Source organism: Leptidea sinapis, chromosome 32 (assembly GCF_905404315.1).
Source record: "Leptidea sinapis chromosome 32, ilLepSina1.1, whole genome shotgun sequence".
Lineage (NCBI taxonomy): Eukaryota > Metazoa > Arthropoda > Insecta > Lepidoptera > Pieridae > Leptidea > Leptidea sinapis.
In genome coordinates, this window is record NC_066296.1 from 7,125,594 (window position 1) to 7,148,978 (window position 23,385).

A 23,385-nucleotide genomic window follows, 5' to 3' on the forward strand; every position below is an offset into this window, starting at 1 on the left:
AACCTAACAGAGTAACATAACTATCATTTAACGGAATAACATTTATTTTAGTAAGTACAAAATATAATATTCAAAGCAGATGTTTGATGGTCGTCAACCTTGTTGTGCGATACAATGACCTTTCTACTAATTTTATACTAAATGTATTGGAGTGTTTAATACCAAAATTTTGGATACTCCTCGTAATTTTAAATCGTTATTAGTCAAGTAATCGTAATATTTAAAAAAAAATTGGTTTATTTTTCTGATTAGGTTTTTAATATCTGTAATAGATGCTTAACTTTAAGCATTGAAATCGACAGCAATTTAAATTGGAAGAGCCATATTGAAAAAACAAAAACAAAATTATCTAAATTTATATTTAGACTCAGAGAACTGAAACTACCAACTTAAAACCGCACTAGCCGCGTATTATGCCTATGGCTACGCATTTTTGAGGTACGGAGTTATTCTCAGGGGAAACAGCACAAATGCCCGAGGATCTCTTTATATTACAAAAAAAGTGCATACGCTTACTGATCAATATAAAAATAACAGACTCATGTCTACCCCATTTCAAAAAATTAAATATTTTAACCCTACCCTCCATATATATCTTTATATATGCAAATTTGTTAAAAGAAATCTACACAATTACACAAAGAAAGAAAATGAGCCCCGTCCATTTCCCGAAAGGTATATAAATAAATTAAACCTCCCACAATCAAAATTAGTACTACATACATCGAGTCCTTATGTAATGTCTATAAAAATATATAATAATCCAAACAAAATTCGAAGTATTAATAATGAAAATGAATTTATTAAAATACTAAAAAACTTTTTATTAGAAAAGTTATGCCGTAAAAGATTGAAACGAAAATAAATAAAAATATTGATACCACGGTCTGCTGTTCAGACCAAATTGCGACAAACTGGGTATCCATAATACTTTACATGACTATTCAGAATGAGACTTTCTTATTACAAATAACATTTTTATGAATGACGGAATATAAAAAGGTGTTTTTGTTGACAGGCGTGTCCGCTGACGGGGGGCAGGCGTGCCGCGCCGCCGCGGGGTCCGGCTGCTCGCGGAGCTGACGACATGCTAGTCGTGTTCAACGACTCAGCCAACCTCTCTGACCTGGCGCTCGCTCCCGACCTGCCCACCAGCCCCTACAGCCTCGTCCAGAAGATCGCCATCGCGATGGTCGCCAGCGTCCTCTCCGTGCTCACGGTCGTGGGCAACTCCCTCGTCATGATCAGCTTCAAGATCGACAAGCAGCTGCAGACTATCAGCAACTACTTCCTCTTCTCCCTCGCCGTGGCGGACTTCGCTGTCGGCTTGATATCCATGCCACTGTTTACAATGTTCACAATATACGGCTACTGGCCGCTGGGTCCTCACATCTGTGATACTTGGCTTGCGCTTGACTATTTAGCGTCAAACGCGTCAGTGCTAAACCTGCTAATAATAAGTTTTGATAGATACTTTAGTGTGACGCGACCTTTGACCTACAGAGCCAAAAGGACTACTCGCCGCGCGACAGTTATGATCGGAGGCGCGTGGGGATTTAGTTTGTTGTTGTGGCCACCCTGGATTTACGCCTGGCCGTACATAGACGGCGAGAGAAAAGTGCCGCCAAACGAGTGTTACATACAGTTTATAGAGACGAACCAGTTTATTACTTTCGGGACAGCGATAGCGGCGTTCTATGTGCCCGTGACAGTGATGTGTATACTGTACTACAAGATCTGGCGGGAAACGAAGAAAAGACAGAAGGACCTGCCGAACCTACAGGGTGGGAAGAAGCATGACTCGTCGAAGAGATCGAATTCAAGGTATGTTTTAAAACTTAATTGAAGCATTTATTTCGAAGGCATTTTTCAATAAGTGGTTTTTCAATCATTGAGAACAAAATAAATAAACGATTGTTTGTTTACAGCTAAAGATGTACATTAATGCGCAGTATAAGTTTTTAAGTCCCTATATAAAAATACTTTATAGATAAATACGGTTATAATATAACCGCATTTTAATTAAAATAATATAATAGTTATATTGTTTTATCGAAGAGGAGGACAAACGAGTGTCCGGGTCACTTGATGTTATGTGATCACCACCTCCTATCGTGCAATAATAGCAGAATCACATTGGCCAAACTTAAAGAAAATTTGGTTATTTTCTTACAAAATAAAAACCAGCCTGCAGCAAAAAGCTCAAATATCTGCCGATCACATTATAATGTTCCCTAGAAGGAAAAAATAAAATATAAGCTAGCTAAAAATTTTAAAATAAAATTTTCAGTTTTCCGGGACGATACGACATGGGTACCTTCAAAAAAAGCGCGTACACCTTCCTTAAAGGCCGGCAACGCTCTTGTGATTCCTCTGGTGTTGCAAGAGAATGTAGGGGGCGGTGATCACTTAACACCAGGTGACCCGTACGCTGGTTTGTCCTCCTATTCCATAAAAAAAAGGTTAGTAGTTAGTGCTACTTAACTACAAAATTACATTTCGTATTCGAATTACAAAATGTAATTTCTTATGATTAACTGAGCTGAAAACTTGATATCATATGTAAATCACTTTTGTTTGAGCTACAATCACGTGAAAACTACTAAACGTATCGATATCTGCTGGATGATCTTGTTACCGGGAGGTTTGCTTGATGTGTTTTTTTTTATTATTTTTATTTCCTTTAAAGTTAAAGTTATTATATATTTTATTTTATGAAATGCTCACATAATGCCTCTATTTATTTACGGTATGTGTGGATTAATGCATCTACTATACTCAATAACTCTTGTGTTTATAAGTATTAATTTACTTTTTTTTTAGCTTACTCGTGTAAGCCTTTCAGTTTTTGACATTTGAGTATTTTTGTTGCGTCACTTTGCATATATTGTAATTGAAATGATTTGTAAAACAATTAAAATGTAAATCTTGACTTAAAAGAGTGGCAATGAGTTTCTTGCTACTTCTTCTCAGTAGCTCAACCCTTTACGAAGTAGCGTCAATAAGAAACAATATTTTTTTTGACATTCATAAGTGTCATTTCCGTGACCTGCATGAATAAAGTGTTTTTGAATTTGAATTTGATACGGACCGGACTATGAACATTCGATGTGGAATTTTTCGCAGATTTTTAAAGGACCGGCACCTAACGAAGTGTTTATCTCATCTCTTTGCGCTGCGTGGAGGCATCGTTTCGTTTTTGTGTCTTTCATAGCATTTATCACGGGGAGTGTTCCGAAGAGCTATTTGACCTGATCCGTGCCACCCAGTTCCTGTGTTGCATCACATGCCAAATTTTAATTATAATCCTCACCACTAGGTGCTAGCATAAGGAGTTTCTGCCACGTAAAGTCACTAACATAGCCCAAGTGATTGCGAAACTGAAGTAGCAGTGGGCAGGGCACATAGTTCGACGGACAGATTCGGCCGGTGGGGCAGAAAAGTCCTCGAATGGCGACAACGTACCGGAAGATGTAGTGTTGGTAGGCCCCCAACAACATGGACCGAGGATCTGGTGAAGATCGCCGGAACACGTTGGATGAAGGCAACGCAAGACCGATCGTCGTGGAAATCTTTGGGGGAGGCCTTTGTCCAGCAGTGGACGTCTTCCGGCTGATGATGATGATGATGCAAGCCACATTGTGGAATGAACTTTGTTTTCCATTCTTTCAGTGTTTCAAGGATGATATGACATGGGTACCTTTAAAAGAAGCGTGTACACCTTCCTAACAGACTGGCAGTGCTCTAGTGATTCGCAGGGATTCCTGACCATCATGACCTTTGCCATCATTTATCCTGCTGTTAATTGAAAAATATAATTTGTTTATTTTTCGAAGATCCAGGTTTACAATTAAGTTACTACGTATAATTAAGGGAAAATTAAGTACAATGAAGGGAAAATTACAGATAAAAGATGATGATGCAAGTTTAGGGCTTAAAGGGTCACTTAGGACTTATATAACGGACGAAACATAAAACTCGTCATTTACCTCAATTTAATTAGTCCTACACTAATTCGCTGTTCGTATTATTTGTTCAAGTGGATGGTTTAATGTGGTAACATATGAGAAACTAACCGACTGACAGGCTGGAATTGCCGGAGGTGGTTTTTGTGCAAGTATAACATCAAGGGTTCCGACACTTGTGGGAGGGCTTAACCCTAGTTATTTGATTTCTCTATTTTCATTGTTAGGAGACAATTAATTGAATGAATTTAACAGTATAATTCTGAATCTAACAGTATTTATACCAGTTTAGGCTTTCTTGCACGGAATGCTAGCTAGATACCATAGTAGCGTCTTTTTCTGCCCTCACGCAGTTATATGCAGTCACAATTTGGCTTTCGTATACTTTTACTGCTAACTTATAAATATACAGGGCATCCCAAAGTTATGGGACATGAAGGGAAAGTACCTTAATTATCGTAGATACGGAATTTTACTGAAAGAAGACTTTATGTTATTTTTAAAAGTTAGTAATTCGGCATTCAAAGATTTTCTAAAAATTACTTGCCTCGTCTGGCAATCGAACCAACTTAAATGTAAAAAAAACTTCCCTACTTTTATGATTATATGTTCTAGGTTATTTGTCAAACCCCATATAATACAATTATAATTTACCGGTAGATTGTCAATCGATTTCATTTCTTACAATTTAACGGCTTGGTTTTAGTGACATTATATAGTGATAATATAATAAATCTAGGTGTATACAAATGAAGTTAGCAGTGTGAGACTTCGAGCGTTCTGATTGGTAATTTGTTTTCATACGCAATTTGCAAAACAATATTAGTAAAAATTGGAGCATGTATACAGTTTTCCATCTGAAATTATTGTTGAACAAGGGCTGATTCAGTTCTGGCACTCGCCGGCCGCTGCCGCGGCACGCTGCGCTCGCTCGTGCGTTGTGATTCACAGTGTTAATTTGTTTTTGAGACCTTCTAGTGTAAAAAGACCGATTCACTTAGATAACAATTAGTTGATTACAGGAGAGTAGAGTTATAGGAGAGTAGAGTTATAGGAGAGTAGAGTATATAGGAGAATAGGCGGTATATAATAAGAGTATCTGGGTAGATAGGCACTTAATCCTACATAAACTGCAATAAATAAAGGGAAAATTGAAAAAAAAAATACGGGTTGCTCTCCGGGAGCGCCAACAGAAGTAAAAACTTATTATTATGGGGGGTATTTGGGTTTTATTTATGAATTGTATTTTATTAATTATTAGAAACTTTAAAATACATTTAATATTTATGAATCATCGTTAACAATTTCGGCAACTCTTGTATCATCATCATTATCATCAAATTATTACAATCTAAAGTAGAAACTATAGGTTCACTCACTAAAGTAGGAAATAAAATTTTTTGATTCGAATAATATATAATAATAATATATCTACATTTTATTTATCTCGACGCGTTCACGGTCTGCTATATGTACATCTATATATATATATATATATATAAGAGATTTCCACGTATATAGTCACATCACATCATGATATCTCTAGAAGCATTAGAGCTAAAGACTTGAAATTTGGTAGGAATATTCTTTTCACCAAGAAGAGGTCAGCTAAGATTTTACAAAATTCCACCCGCGAGAGTTTTTTTTTTATTATGAACAGAACAACGTCTGTCGGGTCAGCTAGTACATAATATATGCACACACACAGTGTAATTTTTACTGGCACGGTACAGCGAGCAAATGCAGGGCTGTTCAAATTGTTGGCGATCCAGTACTTACTCTGTAAACGGCATTCACTTCGTGTTGTGAAGAGAAGTAGTATTATTGTGTGTATTATATGCGAAATGTTTGCGTTGGAAGCCACGACATAGGCATAGACATTAAACCTACTTAGTATATAGGAAATAAATAGGATCATCATGAATAGTAATTTAATTATAATAATCATCACCATCATCACCATTTCAGCCAGAAGACGTCCACTGCTGGACAAAGGCCTCTCTCAAAGATAAGACGACGACGATCGCTCCTGCGCTACCCTCATCCAAAGTATTCCGGCGATCTTGACCAGATCGTCGGTCCATCTTGTGGGGGGCCTACCAACACTGCGTCTTCCGGTACGCGTTCGCCATTGGAGGACTTTACTACCCCAACGGCCTTTACATTATAATAATAATCAACTTAAATTAGATTGTTTCTGCGTCTTTAGAAAGCTTAAAAATTAAAATTTGGATCGCAATATCCTTTACAATGCTTTGATTTATTTATATATGTATCCCCATTTATAAGATAAGATATCGGTCGGATCTGTGGAGTATGTGACAAAAAAGCTCGCGTATCCGTCACTGCTCGCTCGTGAGTCCCTACTGGATGGCCTACTCTGTAGAGGCCGCCGCATGAGTGATTATATAGAAGCGCTCTGGTGATTCGTCTGATTTAGTAACAACTCGTTCATCACAACTTCACATCAGTGACATCTTACGCTTGTATATATCCTGTTCCATGAAAAAATACAATCTCAATCTCCTTATTTCTCGCTCACTCACATCAACCTACTTCTTTTCCTTCTTCATACTTTTGACATGTTTATTGTTTTTATGGAAAAGATGGACAAAGCGTACGGATCACCTGGTGTTAAGTAATCACCGCCGCCCACATTCTCTTGCTGGCCTTTAAGGAAGGTGTACGCGTTTTTTTTGATGGTACCCATGTCGTATCGTGCCGGCAACACCGCACAAGGAAGCTCATTCCACAGCTTTGTAGTACGTGGGAGAAAGCTCCTTGAAAACTGCACTGTGGAGGACCAACACACATCCAGATGGTGGGGATGGGAGGGAAATTAGGATAATTTGTGGCGTATCGTGCGAAGGTGGAATTCGGTGGCAGAAATGACGTGAAACAGCTCTTCAGAACACTCTCCGTGATAAATGCGGTAGAAGACACATAGTACAGCAACGTCTCTACGCAACGACAAGTGATCCAGCCGTTCACTGAGCATTGGGTCCCCGACAATTTGAGCAGCTTTGCGTTGCACGCGGTCAAATGGATCGAGCTGATACTGGGGTGCACCAAACCAGAGATGACAACAATTCTCCATATGTGGCCAGCTCGAATGTGGGCCGCCATTAAGTGTTGCCTTGCTCTCTTAATGACATCCAGCTTCTTCGATTTGGCTATGCCCTCTAGATGACCACATGTTCCCTTTTTCACTAATTGCCAACATTTATATTTGCCTCTTTATATAAAAAAAATCGCTCTTACAGTAAATTTTTTATAAATGTTATTGCATACCAAATTATTACTATAATTCTTCATTTTGAAAAAGCTAGTTGTTAACTGATATATCTTGCGTCAAGACCTTAAAGCACGGCATTAAATCGCCCCTTTATAATTCTTTATCCAAAAGCAATATTCTTTCTAAATCCTCACTTATTACTGAATTCATATAGGGCCATACATTCAAATATCCAATGAAATAAAAGGGGAAAAGTATAGAAAACTTCATAAATTTCTTCAGATGCTGTCATCGTATGGTCCAAGTCCCTTGCGATGGGAATGCCTTCAATATAACATTCGCTGTGAAAAACTTCTGCATCCCAACAACATTCGACCTTAAAACAAACTGTTAAAGTTTAAAATTGATCACCGTCTAGTTGTGAGTTGAGAGAATAAATTTTCATTCTACTGTTGGCATCGTAGGTAATTGATGAGACGGCGTTCTAACAAGAACTTTGTTCTTAAATACATTACAACGCGGAACAAATGGGGTTTTTCTTAGATTAAACTTTTGTTCTGTTCAATGGGACATGTTTTCTGTGAAGTAATTGTCTTTCTTCTAAGTGGATAGCATTGTAGATAGTTAGTCATTAATCAATTTAATTTTTAAGCGTAGGTTTTAGCTTTGAGCTCTTTTTATTACTGTATCACTTCGGGCAGTACTTTTAAAACACTTACTTACACTTTAGATTTTAGGGATGCTGCCTATGGATTTTTTGATCCGGTTAAATAGATTCCGGATGAGTCCGGAATCTATTTAACGTGAATCAAAAAGGGTATACTATGCTTTGAACCCAACATTCCTTAGGTCATCTCTAATGACTATGTGAAGTCAGAAATGAATTAGCGTTATATCTAAATACAATATTTAAAGTCCACAGTTTTTGCAAAAACTATGCACCCTTATCAGCTGTTTTTCTGAACTCTCTTTGACCTAAACAGATGAATAACGTAGATGTGACATTATATCAGATAATAGTAAAATGCCTACTGCTCATTGCACCTGTGAGGAAAATTATAATCTCATTTTGCCATGAAGACGAAGTTATTTTGTATGTGCATTTTCTTTAGCTGACATTGAAAATCATTGTAAATTTGTATTTACTTTAATTACCAATAAAGATAGGTAATTCTAATCCAATTATGAAACTCTGTAATGCATATTTTTAGGTTTAAATGTTTGGCCTATCGGCATTTTTACTCTTTGAACTGTATGAATGTGAATATTATGATTCAAATATTTACTGCTCTGTGATTGGAGAATGTTTATGTGTTTGTAAAATCAAAGGGATTGCCGATTGTAAAGGAACCTACACACCGGACCATTTTTAATTCAAGATATTTTTGTTGTGTTGGAAATTAAATGAGTTCTCATTTTTGATAAGTTATTACCTAAGCACTTTAATGTAGGATTATTTGAATGATTGATGTCTCAAGGTGACGAGCGCAATTGTAGTTCAGCACGCGTTTTTGGGTTTTTCTTAACTCTTGATCGGCACTGCATTGTGATGAGCAGGGCGTATCTATTACCATTCGCTGAATGTCCAGCTCGTCTTGCCCCTTCTTAACACAAAAATATGTATTATCCAATAAAGATAATTCTAATAGGCTCCTATTAAGAAATTGTTCTTCACGGATAACTTTAGTCAAAATGGATGTCTTTGACCATTCTCGTATTAATAATAGATAGGTAAGTATTTCATTCCCGGGCCGGGCATTTGCAAAGCAATGGGGTTTTAGTAAGAAATTTCTGAGTAGCAGCCCAGAGTATAGAAATGTGGAGGCTTGCCCCTATTATGTGGGTAAATATGAACCTTGTCCAATTTAACTCCCAGAAGACTCAAGTTTGCGCGTATACCACTAATAAAACCCCATTTGTCGTATCACCGCTCTTTGACAACACTTCCTTTACATCCTCGCCTAGTACCGGAATACTGGGTCTTGAAATCTTGAGTGATTGTCATTTCGAGGCCATCTGGAGAGCAAAGCCAAATAGGCTGTCATCTCTGCTCTGGCGCACCCCAGTAAGCTCGATCCATTTGACCGCGCGCAACGCAGAGCAGCTCGAATTGTCGGGGACCCAGTGCTCTGTGAACGGCTGGATCACTTGGCGTTGCGTAGAGACATCACCTCATTGTGTGTCTTCTACCGCATTTATCATGGGGAGTGTTCCGAAGAGCTGTTTCACCCGATTCCTGCCGCCGAATTCGGTTCTCCACAGTGCGGTTTTCAAGGAGCTTTCTTACGAATGAACTTCCTTGTGCGGTGTTTCCGGGATGATACGACATGGGTACCTTCAATAAAAGCGCATACACCTTCCTTAAAGGCTGGCAACGCTCCTGTGATTCCTCTGGTGTTGCAAGAGAATGTGAGCGGCGGTGATCACTTAACACCAGGTGACCCGTACGTTCGTTTGTCATCCCTTTCCATAAAAAATACAAGCCGCGTGTTATTTCGGCGAGTGTGCATACCCCTTAATCATTATACCAAATTCAATGGACATTTTATTTAATAATTTTTATACTTTAGTTATGTTCCGACATTCCTGTTTGTTAGATCGTCGCGTTGGACTTTTGGATCGCAGTATTTTCGTATGATAATCATGGCAGATTATGGGAACAATGATTATGACGACATGATATTGTATGTTGGTGCGGTGACAAATAACAATCTGGTCGCAGCTCGCGAATTGTACCACCGTCGGTACCGGAATAGGAGGCTTCCCTCATACGCCTGTTTACGAAGATTGGTGCATGATTGAACCCTTCCTTTAGTGGTGTTGCTGCAAAACCTACGCACCTTTTTATAACTGTATCATGTGTGATGTACCTGGGCTGTTTTGAATGTACTAGTGACGAAATAACTAGGTATCTACTTAGGTACCTAAAACATAATCAACATGACGTGATGTGGTGTTTTCTGTGTATTTATTGTGAAACTCAAGGAGTGTTAAAAAGCTGCGCAGCAAGATTGGTATGTACTATTATTATCGAATACCTAATGTTTAAGTCCGTAGGTAGGCTACCTAATTTTGTTTACAAACAACGGCTCCGCCCATATTAAATGGCGGTCTCTTTAAAAGTTAGGGTTGTCTGAGAAAAGAAATTGAAAAATAATATTTTTATTTTGTAGGGGCTTTTGTTATTCTTATTTATTTTATTTATTCAAATTTAAACATCACAATACTATTGCATATGATTTATATAACGTAGCATTGAAGGGATGTTATACCCTTTTTGATTCACGTTGTATAATGTCAGTACAGTATTGGATAGTTTATTAAAAAGAGCGCAAAAAAAGAATACTGGAAGAGTTTCTTCTGTTTCATTTGTTTCCGAAGCGGTGGTAGTGTTATAGCCTAAACACATGATCGAATTTGGTATGGGCGAACCATCGGACGCGCTCTGGTAGCGGACCATGTCAGAGGGTAGGTCGCATTATCTATCTCACAATATTGTTATAATCATTAAATCTATGTAATGACAGTACAATATTGAATAGTTTATTGAAAGGGCCCAAAAAAAGAATACTGGAAGAGTTTCTTCTGTTTCATTTGTTTCCGAAGCGATGGTAGTGTTTTAGCCTAAACACATGATCGGATTTGGTATGGGCGCATCATCTGATGCGGTCTGGTAGCGGACCATGTGTGAGGGTATGTCGCATTATCTATCACACAATATTATTATAATTACGGTCCAAACCGTACCGAGTGCTACGCCGGAATAATTGGTACGAGGCGCCCACCGGACCGTCCGACCGTACCAAATCCGACCATGTGTTTAGGCTATTCGAAATGATATCAAAAATAATTCTAAATGAATCATTATTGAGAAAATAAATGCATTTTATGCCTTTTATATTTTTTGATATAGCATTTAAAATATTTAATACTAATCAGAGAAAAATATTCTTAAGTGATTTTGAAGCACAGAATACTATATCACTTTAGAATTCACTGGAAGTTGGGAAAATTTGACATCAATGAAAATTGGCAAGCTATACTCTTAAATAGTCAAATATCAGCACCCCAGTATCAGCCCCAGTAGAGCAGCTCGAATTGTGGGGGACTCAGTGCTCTGTGAACGGCTGGATCACTTGGCGTTGCGTAGAGACGTCGCTTCATTGTATGTCTTCTACCGCATTTATCACGGGGAGTGTTCCGAAGGGCTGTTTAACCTGATACCTGCCGCCAAATTCCATCTTCACACGACACGCCACAAGTTAGGATATCATCCTCACCATCTGGATGTGTGGCGGTCCTCCACAGTGTGGTTTTCAAGGAGCTTTCTTCCACGTACCACAAAGCTGTGGAATGAACTTTCTTGTGCGGTGTTTCCGGGACGATACGACCTTCAAAAACACGTACGCGCGTACACCTTCCTTAAAGGCCGGCAACCCTCCTGTGATTCCTCTGGTGTTGCAAGAGATTGTGGGCGGTAGTGATCACTTAACAACAGGTGACCCGTACGGTCGTTTGTCCTCCTATTCCATAAAAAAAAAATATTAATTACAATTAAATTTTTTTGTAAGACAGACTTCTGCAGTGATGTATACCTATTCTATTTTAAACACAAAACAGTTATGTATGCTAAGAGTATGCAAAGCTTGTATTTTAAATACAAGTTCAATTTATGCTTGATCCTTGCATACGAATATAAAAAGGCGTTTCCGCATTTTAAAACCAGCCTGTTACATATTCAATACTCGATATCTAGTTCGCTTTCGATTCAAAAGCGAATTATCGCCGTATCGATTCAGCAGCCATTGCTAATTGGCACGTCATTAACATGTCAAAGAGTGTTTTTACTGTTTTATGGGTTACATAAAAAAAATACAGTTTGTTTTTCTCTATTTCTCTTGATTTTTATGGGATTCACGTTATATTGCTCTAGCAAGTGTCCTTATACTGAAGGGCAACAGCATCCTGAAGATGATTTCTATCAGATCCAACTGCTCTATTAAGAGGCACTGGATTGATCTGGCGATCTATTAACCTCTACTTTCAACGCATGCCCATTAAAAACAAAATGACTGACGTATCGCGTGTGTAAGACGTAGCTGTAAAGTAATAAACCTGGCTTGCTCTCATATGCTTCACAAAGTCTCGGAATGGGGCCGATTAAACTTAGTTCAATTCAACCCCAAGAAGACACAAGTTTGTGCATTCACCGCTAAAAACTCTCCCTTTGTCGTATCCCCTCGATTCGAGATCACTCCTCTAACTGCCACAGCCTGTTTTGGCATACTTGGCATCGATGTATCGAGCGACGTTCAGTTTCGTGGTCACTTGGAAGTGAAGGCCAAACTGGCATCTAAAAGCTTGGTGTACTCAGTAAGGCGAGACAGTAGTTCACTATAAGCCAACGCCTGCAACAATATAAGACGAAAATTCGGCCTCACATGGAATACTGTTCTCACTGCTGGGCGCGTGCTCCCCAGTACCAGCTTCTTCCATTTGACCGCATACAACGAAGAGCGGCTCGAATCATCGACGATCAAGTCATCTCCGATCGATTTAATTATTTGGCGTTGCGTAGAGATGTGGGTCCCTTCTGCATCTTCTAACGCATTTATCACGGGGAATGCTCAGAGGAGCGGTTCGGGTGATTCCAGCGGCCGAATTTCACCAACAGTCATTCGTGAAAATGCTAAATACCACCCGCATCACATTGACGTCTGGTATTCGACAACCGCGTGGTTTGCAAGAAATTTCTTGCCTCGCACAGCCACTTTGTGGAATCAATTACTGACTGCGGTTTTCCCGAACTTAGGGACCTTCAAGAAAAGAGCACCTTAAAGGCCGGCAACGCAACTCTTGACACCTGTTGTTGCGAATGTCCATGAGATTGCCCGCTCTTATATAAAAAAATACTTATATAAGATTGATACTACCTATAACTACTATTATTTTTGCAGCTTTTAAGATACAGCAAATACGAAGAGCAAGAATATTACTGATTGCAACCATCAGACATCCAACAAGTTTGTCTGAAGACCTTCTATTTTATAAAAATTTGTAGGACATCAATAACTCAATCGTTACAATATCAAACAATATTGTTTTGCCATTAAGTCCGCTAACCTCTGACAAAGCAAATACTTTGCAAAAATCAGAGTTATTAATTGTGTATCATTCTAACAAGATCAGATATAATACTTATGCTTTTGGCAACCTTCGGACGTTTCTTTATTTATGTTGCTATCTATGTTAATGAAATAATTATAGTACAGTTATCGTAAATGACCTTCTATTCGTTCATTGAATTGCTCAAATTTACCTTGAAAATGTCTTTTTCTTTCCATAGTTTTCTTTTCATTAGCATCGCTATTTGTACTATAATATTCAAGAGCTTTAGACTCAAAATAAGCCTAGTTATATGTAATCAAAAATCAATTGATGCATAGTAGTTATAATCATCTAGATTCAAGTATATCTCTAGATTTAGCTCTGTTCCAGTATTCTTCAATAGGCTTGACTCTTTGGCATCACCAATAACCGTTTTTTTTTTATTTAGTTCACAAAACTGACAAAATTGTATGGATTGCAAAGTAGTAAAATACACAAAAATACAATTTATCAATTGCGTCTACTGAATGTGGACGTGGCATGCGTGATTGATACAATAACTACAGCGCAACAAAATACGCTTAACAAACAAGCTTGATAAAAATAGGACTTATTCTAACAGCCAATAACAAGAAAAAAAAAGATTAACAGATTATTTACTTGCTAACTTATCTTTGTACTTAATTTATTTTTTATTTTGGGTATATTGTCACAGAAGATATCTATAGCATCTCTGTAATAATTTGCAAAAAATTGCATTCTATATAGCGGACTATGATCACCAAGTATGGTTTTGCTTTGTGGCAAACACAAAGTCTTGCGATTATATAAGCTATTTTAGATCATTAATACATCTAGATTAGGTCTAGATAGACTATGACAGCTGTGAAAACGTCGAAAAAAATAGACTAAAGAAGTAACCTCTATTTTGAGCAATTCACGCACACTAACACAAAGTGTCAAACAAATCGCGAGTGTAGGACGTAGCTTGTCCAAACATACTAAACTACTGGCCTGTTTTTATCGGCTGTCTAACAGCACGAGACTCTATCTAGACGTATAAATTATCTAAGTCTTCTTTATTAAGAAGGTTTTTTTCATTAGCGTCGCTTTGTTTACTACTAAAGTTCAAGAACTTTCAAGCTTAAATAAATCTAATTATATGTGAAAAAAACCAATTGACCAACGGAAACTAGAGTCATCGACAATCAAGGTTCAAGTCTCCTCCAATTCAAGGCGTAAAGAAAAAAAACTTCGTTTAAAAACACCGACTTCAGAAACTGAAAAGTATCAAATAAATAAAAAATTTGATTTAATACACCTTTACCTTTAACATTAATACAATGCTATTATTTATATATGCTACCTATTAGTATAGGTTTTAAGTCTGAACCTGAATGAAAACTCCTAAAAAAGCCGTACCCAAAAAAAAAACATATCATCGAGGTAAACAAAAATTTTCATAAAAAATAGTCATAAAATGCAAACTACTGGGCAAAAATATGTAAAATTTTTATGGGACGAAATGGCATCTATACTGCATCGAACTAAAGAAATATTACGTAAATCGAACCATAAAGCTCAGAGTAATCTGTGTACATCACAAACATAAAAAAAATACCGATCGAATTGATAACCTCCTACTTTTTGAAGTCGGTTAATAATTACTTCTTTCATCAAAAACCGAATATCGCCATTGGTCGTAGTGACAACATATGAAATTTCACCCCAGAGAAGCTTTAAGCGTGGTAATTTAGTAAAATTATTTGGTTTCTGAAAAGGATATTTTCGAATCGAAACGCCTTAATAATCCAAAATCTAAAATTAATTTACAATTTTAGGAAAATTATGAATAAAATACTGGTATAAAATTAGATAAAAAATACAAAGTGTAAATTAGTTATGGTAAAATCAAATTGCTTCTATAGTTTAAAAGAATTAGTTATCCAAAAGTAATAGTATTTAAATGTTACTATTTGAGAGATACCTACAAACTAATGTTTATTTTATAGTAAATTATTGAATTACAGCTATGTAATGTATATTAATGTCGCATAAATACAAAAATTCCTTTATTGACAATAAAATATTTGTATGCCGATAAATTGGCGAATTGTGCTGTACATCTATCAAATGTTAAGAACCATATTGTTACCACGATTCATACAAATAAATTAATTTCATTTCATTTCAAAACAAGCTATGGATGAAAACAATAATTGTAAGCGAGGAGGTCGTATCATACAGCAAGTCTAATAGATTAAAGAGAAAATAGGGTAAATGTAGAACGGTCTATTCATATCATAGACAACAGATGCGACCATTGTCAATTGATTCCGAGCTTGAAGCTGTCACCGACTCGCCGATACCATCGCTGAGAGACAGCTTTATGTCAATCGTGTATGAATGAAAGGGAAGCATAGCTGTCATTATGTTTAGTTCCGATTGTTAAGTCTTTCATTATTTACGCGTTGGGGTTTGCGTGTCGGTGTCTTGAAGAAAAGTGTTTTTAATATTTATATGCGACGAGAGCTGACAATATCTTATGGTCTGAAGGTTATGGATACACATAACGATTTCGAAGGTTATGTTCTGCTTACATACAGTTATTTTAATATACTCCAATAATCGACTTCTTGACTGGTTATGACAATAATAATTTGCAAAGAATGGTGTTAAAATATATAATAATAATGAGCTTATATATTTAGCTAGCATTATTCCTAGCAAATATTTAACTTAATACAATTAATATCAGAATTTCTTATCCATCCATCCAAAATTATAGGCTTTTAGCCAACTATGTAACTTATTCTTAAATAATCTAGAATTCAAATTTTAATGCTACTCGGTAACTTATTATAAACACGAACACAATAATTACATACACACATTTTATTATATTTAGTAATTTTGGGAACATCATGTAAAGATTTTTGTTAATTTAAGTATATAAATTTTTATCAACCGTCTATAAGGCAGGAATTGATGTTAATTTTAAATTTCCAGATAAATTTTCAAATTATTTAGTTCGCGTTAAAAACGTGTTTTTAGTTTTTTTTTACTACTATTTTATTTATTTAATGATAGTTTATAGGAACGGCCAATTAATAAAACGATAATGTGTTGCTCTGAAATAATAAAAGATTTATTTTGTTACTTTATAGTTTTTAACACACTTAATTAATATGAAGATGTAATTAATTCATAACATCTCCATATGAAAAGAAACCTGAAATTATAAAGGAAACGACATTAAAGTTTATTCCTTATTAATATGCCAAGTCCTTATTTAAAAAAAATATTGAAGTAGGCGTTACTTTGCGGAAATCCATAATTATACAAATGATTTGAGTTTTCTTTAGTGTTAATTCCGCCAATATTTGTCTTTAAACAATTCGACACATGTTTCGCCTCTACACGAGGCATCCTCAGGACGTGTTGTCTCGCTTTTTGCCACTAAAGAAAACTCAAATCATGTGTATAACTCCTTAATAATTAAGATTTTTACCTCTAACCTCCAATCTTGTAAAGTGTGATAAAACTTTAAAAAACAGATTAGACACAAGTCACACACATTGACAACACATTCATAAATGCTTTGACAGTCAATATCTTATATTACTATTAAATTATCTTAACGAACATCTGTATACATATATTCCTCATCAACCACAATAAGTAACACATCCATATAATATATCGTTGGAAAAGTCTTGTTTAGAAAAGCTTAAAATCGTTTAGTTTAGGTTCTTGGGTCAAAGGAGCCTCCCACTGGTAAAGGTATGTGTAAACATTTCGCATAGAGTTACATTGGAAATGAGGTTTGTTCACAAATAGTGACGCGCGAGAAACAAAATTTTTACCGACGTCAAAAAAGGAGAATCTTCTCAATTTGACTGTATTCTTTTTGTTAGTTACCTCAAAACTTTCGACTGAGTGAACCGATTTTGATGTTTTTTTTTTTTTATTTGAAGGCTGATGCTTTCCGTGTGGTTAATTCCAAAAACAACAATAATTGTCATTGCATTATATTGTTTTATTAATTTGAGTGACTTTTATGCGGTCTATATATAAATTTTTAACCGACTTCAAAAAAGGAGGAGGCTCTACTGGTGTAAACCGATTTTATGATTATTTTTTTATTTGAAGGCTGATTGTTACCGTACGATTAATTCCAAAAATAGCAATAATTGTTATTGCATTATATTGTCATAATAATTTGATTGATTTAAGGCATTGTAATATTTTCCATTTCATTTTACTTAGGAGAACTCTAAGAGTGGGTCAGGGATTGGAAATAATACTCCGCTTATAGAAACGAGTCTTTATTTGTGTTCACTTTTTCTGAACTTGCACTTCGCCGGTCTGCCGCTGATCCTATTGTGGGCGGCGGTACCTTCAACGCGTCACACCTCACCGAACACTAAGTCTCTTCTATCTTCTTCTTCTTGGAACACTTCCACTTTCCACTTAAAAATAAATTGATAATAAAGTTGTAGAAGAATACGCAATTTTTTTGTTACTCTTTAGTGCATATTATATTCCTTTGGAATAGTTTCTTTTTGTATTCGATTGTTTTATTGTAAAAAAAATTTTTTCATACACTTAAAGTTAGATTAAGGATTGGTCTCCACTGCGCTGCAACTAGATACCACACTACCTAAAAATCCTTGTGTGCGTTGCATCTTGACACAAAACGGCATCTTTCAAATTTTGTTACACACGCTTCGTGTCATTTTACATTCAAATGAATAAAATACAAAATACTTACTGATGATGTGTGATTCCAGTGTCTTTCTTATTTCTTGTAGTGTTATTTTTACAAAGTATTACTACGTAACCCGACATTTTGGTTTCAATTACTAACAAAGTTTAACAGAACATGTTAGTGACAAATCTTAAATCTAAGCTTTATACTTATTCTAAATAACTGTAAAGGTTGATAAACAGAACTAAAAACATAAGTTTAAATCAAATACTTAACACGAGTGAAATGCTTTCTCAGAATAAAACTTAGTCATCGCGAGTTCAGAACTATTAATAACTTCTGCGAACTTCGGGAAGTAATTTCGCGAAAACAACGCCTTTTAAAACGAACAACTCATAAATCTGTCAAACAAACTTAACTCAGGTTTAATTATTAATGCCTCGTAGATTCTTAGATCTCTATTCATTCTATTTTTACGATTCCGACCCGAAAAGTAATCAAAAGGAACTAAGTTTAACTAAATAACTTGTGTCAGTCAGTTTGTATGTCGGAGATGTTTATTTTATTAATGCTAACAGACAGCTGACATTTAAATAGTTTTTTTTTTAATTTAGGCACACAAACAAACTACAATAAATTGTGACTTAAATAATATATTTTACAATATATTATATTTTCAATTTACATTATTATAAAATATACAAGCTAACGTACTACAAAGCCGTGGAATAAACTACCTTGGAACGACATGGGTACCTTCAAAAAACGCACTGTGATTCCTGTGGTGTTGTAACCCACCGTTTGGATAAGTGATGTTTCCAAGGCGATACAACGACAAGGTACCTTGAAAAAAAGCGCGTATACCTTCCTTAAAGGCTGGCAACGCTCCTGTGATTCCTCTGGTGTTGCAAGAGAATGTGGGCGGTGGTGATCACTTAACACCAGGTGACACGTACTCTCATTTGTCCTCTCTTTAACATACAAAAAAAATGTTCTCTATTTGTTAAATATCGGTCGGATCTGTGAAGTATGTGACAACAAAGCTCGCGTATCCGTCACTGCTCGGTCGTGAGTCCCTACTAGCTGGCCTACTCTGTAGAGGCCGCCTCACGTACTTAGGATTTCAATACTTACACGCGGAGGGAGACAGGCTTTTAGTATCATAGAGTAACACTAAAGTTATTACATAAACAGTAAATATTGCTTTACTTGGTTAGATTTTTTACCCAAGGACTTGAAAATTTGCGAAAATGCAAAGGAATTTTGAGAAAATAAATTATTTTTAGGTTCAGACTCGACTCTCAGTTAGTCTGTCTGTCAGAAATTTAAAAGTTTATATTTCTATTTTATTATGTTGGTATTATTATTTTATTTTAATGTATTTCTATTTTATTTCTTTATGTAAATATTGTGTTTGTAAATATCTTTCTTTCTTTCTATTGCCGTAATTACAACATATAAAAAAACCAAAATGGCGATTTACAAATTTAAAACCATTTAGATATTGTTATATCATCCCGACCTGTTTCACTTATAAAAAGTTATTCTGCAATCTGAGTCTGACTAGCACTTGACCACTTTTAAACATTTATTGAATTTTCTTTGTGTGGATTTAAGAAAGTAAAGTCATTCATAAGCCGACGGCTCAGTGAATGGCATTGCTTGCGGCGGCGTCGAGTGCCGGGTCGTCTCCTTCCCTCAAAATGTGCGAGGGGAACGATGATCAACTCGTGAACGGGCGCTGTTTCTGGTGCCAGGTCGACCTGTTAATAAATTATTGTATTTATTGGATGCAATTACTAATTGTGACAGTAATCACGACCATCATGTTCACGAAGCATTCTTACACAAACAATGAGTTCAAGCTCTAAAGGTTGATGCATCTAATATACGATAATTTATATTTATACATTTAACTCTTTATTACTTTTCATGAAATAATTTATATTATTTGAACACGACTCATATATTAGATGCAGCACCTTAGACACTAATTTATTATGTATATTACAGCCACTGTAAAATACTAAAGAAAAGAGTGGCCGTTGAGTTTCTTATATGTTCTTCTCACGAGATCAACTCTTTACCAACATGTTATAGTAAATTCAGTAATTAAAAAGAAATATTTATAGTGACGATTCGGAAGCGCTTAGTTTTAGAAGCCTAATTGAATAAAGTTAATTTGACTTTGACTTTGTCTATGAGGTGCATGTCTCGTGTTGTCACGGTTTCATAAAAAAGCGGCCAAGTGCGAGTCGGACTCGCCCATGAAAGGTTCCGTAGCAGCAAGTAACATCCTAATAATATTATAAATGTGAAAGTTTGTATGTCTGGATGTATGTTTGAACTTCTTTAACGCAAAATCTGCAGAATAGATTTTGATGAAACTTTACAATAATATAGCTTTCACACCAGAATAACAAATAGGCTATAATTTATAAAACTATAGTGTGAATTATACAAAATATAAAAGAAGTGTGATTGTTACTAATGAATGCACCTAGCGCCATCTCTTATCAACTAGCAAGCAAAAGATCAATACAATTTATATGGCAAAACAACGTTTGCCGGGTTAGCTGTATATAAGTTCTTGTAGTTCGTTGTAACGTTTTACGACGTCATTCATTGCCGTCAGCCATTGTAAAATACTCAATTTGATAGGAAAGAGTGGCCGTTGAGTTTCTTATAATATGTTCTTCTCAAGAGCTCAAATTTTTACGAACATATGGTAAATACAGTAAGTTGGTATTGTAATACATCCGATATTGTAATTCAGATAGGTAGATTATCTATATAATCTATCTTTGTAGATATTCACTTGCTACTTTTCGCAACTCCACGTTTTTCAGTGAGATGAGAAAGACGTCTCTTATTTGTTATTGGACTAGGCTCGATAATTTTTGTAACCAAAAAAAAACATGTGTAGATTCATGTGTAGAGTCATGTAACATTCTTTGATCAACACGAGTTTTATACATAAATTAATTAAAGTATTTTAAAGGTTTAAAGCGCTTGCAAGTATCAGTCACGAAGCGTTGGGTTAAATTAAAAACGCAATTATGTGGTTTTATGAAACCACGATGCAAGTGAAACTTTTTATCACAAAATAATGTAGGTATTAATATCAACATAGAAAAATACAAATATATATATTGCTTTACATTTTTATTAAATAAAAAAACCTTTATCAAGTGTGTGGGGTTCGAACCTACTCTTCCACCCAAACGCAATTGCATCCAATATGAGAACTATAGGCGCCGCCCGACCGTCACGCGACATGCAACACAAAGACGAAAAAGTTTGAGACGATGTAATAAAAGTTTCACTTTAAAAGAAAATAGTAGGATGAATCCCATGGCCATTGGAAAAGGAAGAGAATATAAAAAAAATGAAAGGGAAAATAAAGTCAAAGTCAAGTCAAAAATATTTTATTGACAAAAATCAAAAGATTGCTAGTCAACGTCAATCACATAAAATACAATTCAGATACATACATATTAATCATATTAATTACACAAAAGTTTAAACATATATATATTTTTAAAATACAGTAAAATAATACAAGGCTGAACCATAAAATCCATAAAAAAAAACAACTATAATACTTTTAAATTCCATATTTTAATATCGTTTACTTAATCTTCATTAAATTACGGGCGATATGAGCTCGGGAAGTGGAAACCTGGTTATTTGAATTTTCCACATAAATTTTGAGGTTATGTGAAAAATGTGTGAAACTAAAGTTGTAGATATTTTTATTACCTATAACTTTGCTATGTAACTATTTTTCCATAGGACTTGTAGTTTCGCCGGAAATCAAGATAAATCGTCGTTACCCAACACCCCCCTTTTCCATTTCACATCAGATGTCAAGTCTCATTTGCCCAGTAATTTCACTAGCTGCGGCGCCCTTCAGACCGAAACAGTAAGGCTTACACATTACTGCTTCACGACAGAAATGGGCGCCGTTGTGGTACTCATAATGTAGCCGGCATCCTGCCCAAAGGAGCCTCCCACTGGTAAATTCTACACTCGGCACGTTCGCGAAACTTTGTGTCACGGCTATGTTCCCTAATTCATTTATGGTCTGTGGTGTACTTTATATTTTGTTACGAACTTTTCCACATTTTATATAGCTCAATGCTCACTGAAGGCTCTAGTGAATCTAACCTAATTTAGTTTTATTTAGTTACCGAGAGATGGTAAAAGATTCACAATTTTTATTTTACTTTTAATCAAATCAAATCAAAACTTATTTTTCCATTTTGGTCAAAAACTATATTTACCAACACTTCGTAAAAGTTGACATTAAATAAGAGAACTGCCAGTCTTTTGAATCATTATTTATGGCTTCATCATTCGGTTGGTGGGTGATCTTATGGTATATCTAACATATAGATGGGTTTACCAGTGGGAGGCTTCTTTGCACAGGATTCTGGCTAGATTATGAGTATCACAACGGTGCCTTTTTCTGCCGTGATCTGAAAGACGCCGTAGCTTGTGAAATTACTGGGCGAATGAGACTTAACATCTTATGTCTCAAGGTGACGAGCGCAATTATTGTAGGATCGCTCAGAATTTTTGGGTTTTTCAAGAATCCTGAGCGGCAGTGGATTGTAATGGGCAGGGCGTATCTATTACGGAAACTCAATGTCTTGCTTGTCTTGTCCCTTATTTTGACAAAGAAAGATGGGCGGGAGAACATGGTAGGCAAGGGAGATCGCCTGGCAGTTAGTCTGGATACAGTGAAGACTTCGATCGCTTATGGCACAAGGAGCTCCTCTTGTACCTCCCATCACTTGGGCTACCCGAGGGTTTATGCCAGTGGACCACCTTTATCACTGGGCGCAGCGTACAGGTGATTATGGACAGATATTGTTCAATACCGCTGTCTGGAACGCTGGAATTCCAAAAGCTGTGTCTTTAATTGTTTTTACTGCATATTAATGATAGGACCTCTAAAGAGCAGGTAGGCAGATAGTACTAATAGTGCTAATGCTGTATATACGGACAGAAGACTGACGTTTGCACGTTAACCACAAAAAAAAACCTCATTTGTAGAATCACTGCTCCTCGACAATGCGCAGCCAAATATCGGAATACTGGGTCTTCGTTCCGCGGTCATATAGAGGGTAATGCATAAATAAATGCCAAATTGGTTTTGCAGAAACTGGCGCTCATAAATAGAGCAAGGCAATGCAGCCCATATTCTAGCACTTTACAAAGCCCTGAGCTCACCCACATATGGAGTGTTGTTCTCATCTCTGGTCTGGTATCAGCTTGAAGGTCTGTATTCCATGTACACCAAACTTGCATGGTGTTTGGAGCCATCGTTTTCCTCTATCAAATATGGTAGAGGGAAGCGA

At 36.1% G+C, this 23,385-nt stretch overlaps 1 protein-coding gene across 1 annotated transcript in view; it reads left to right on the top strand.

Moving 5' to 3' along the window:
- Window positions 1–23,385, top strand: part of LOC126974424 (muscarinic acetylcholine receptor DM1) — a 105,107-nt gene that overhangs the window by 61,504 nt on the left and 20,218 nt on the right. Inside the window, exon 2 of the mRNA XM_050821913.1 lies at window positions 1,019–1,824. Within this exon, the coding sequence (XP_050677870.1) occupies window positions 1,088–1,824 (737 nt within the window). The 5' untranslated portion in view covers window positions 1,019–1,087. The remainder of the gene's footprint in view (window positions 1–1,018; window positions 1,825–23,385) is intronic.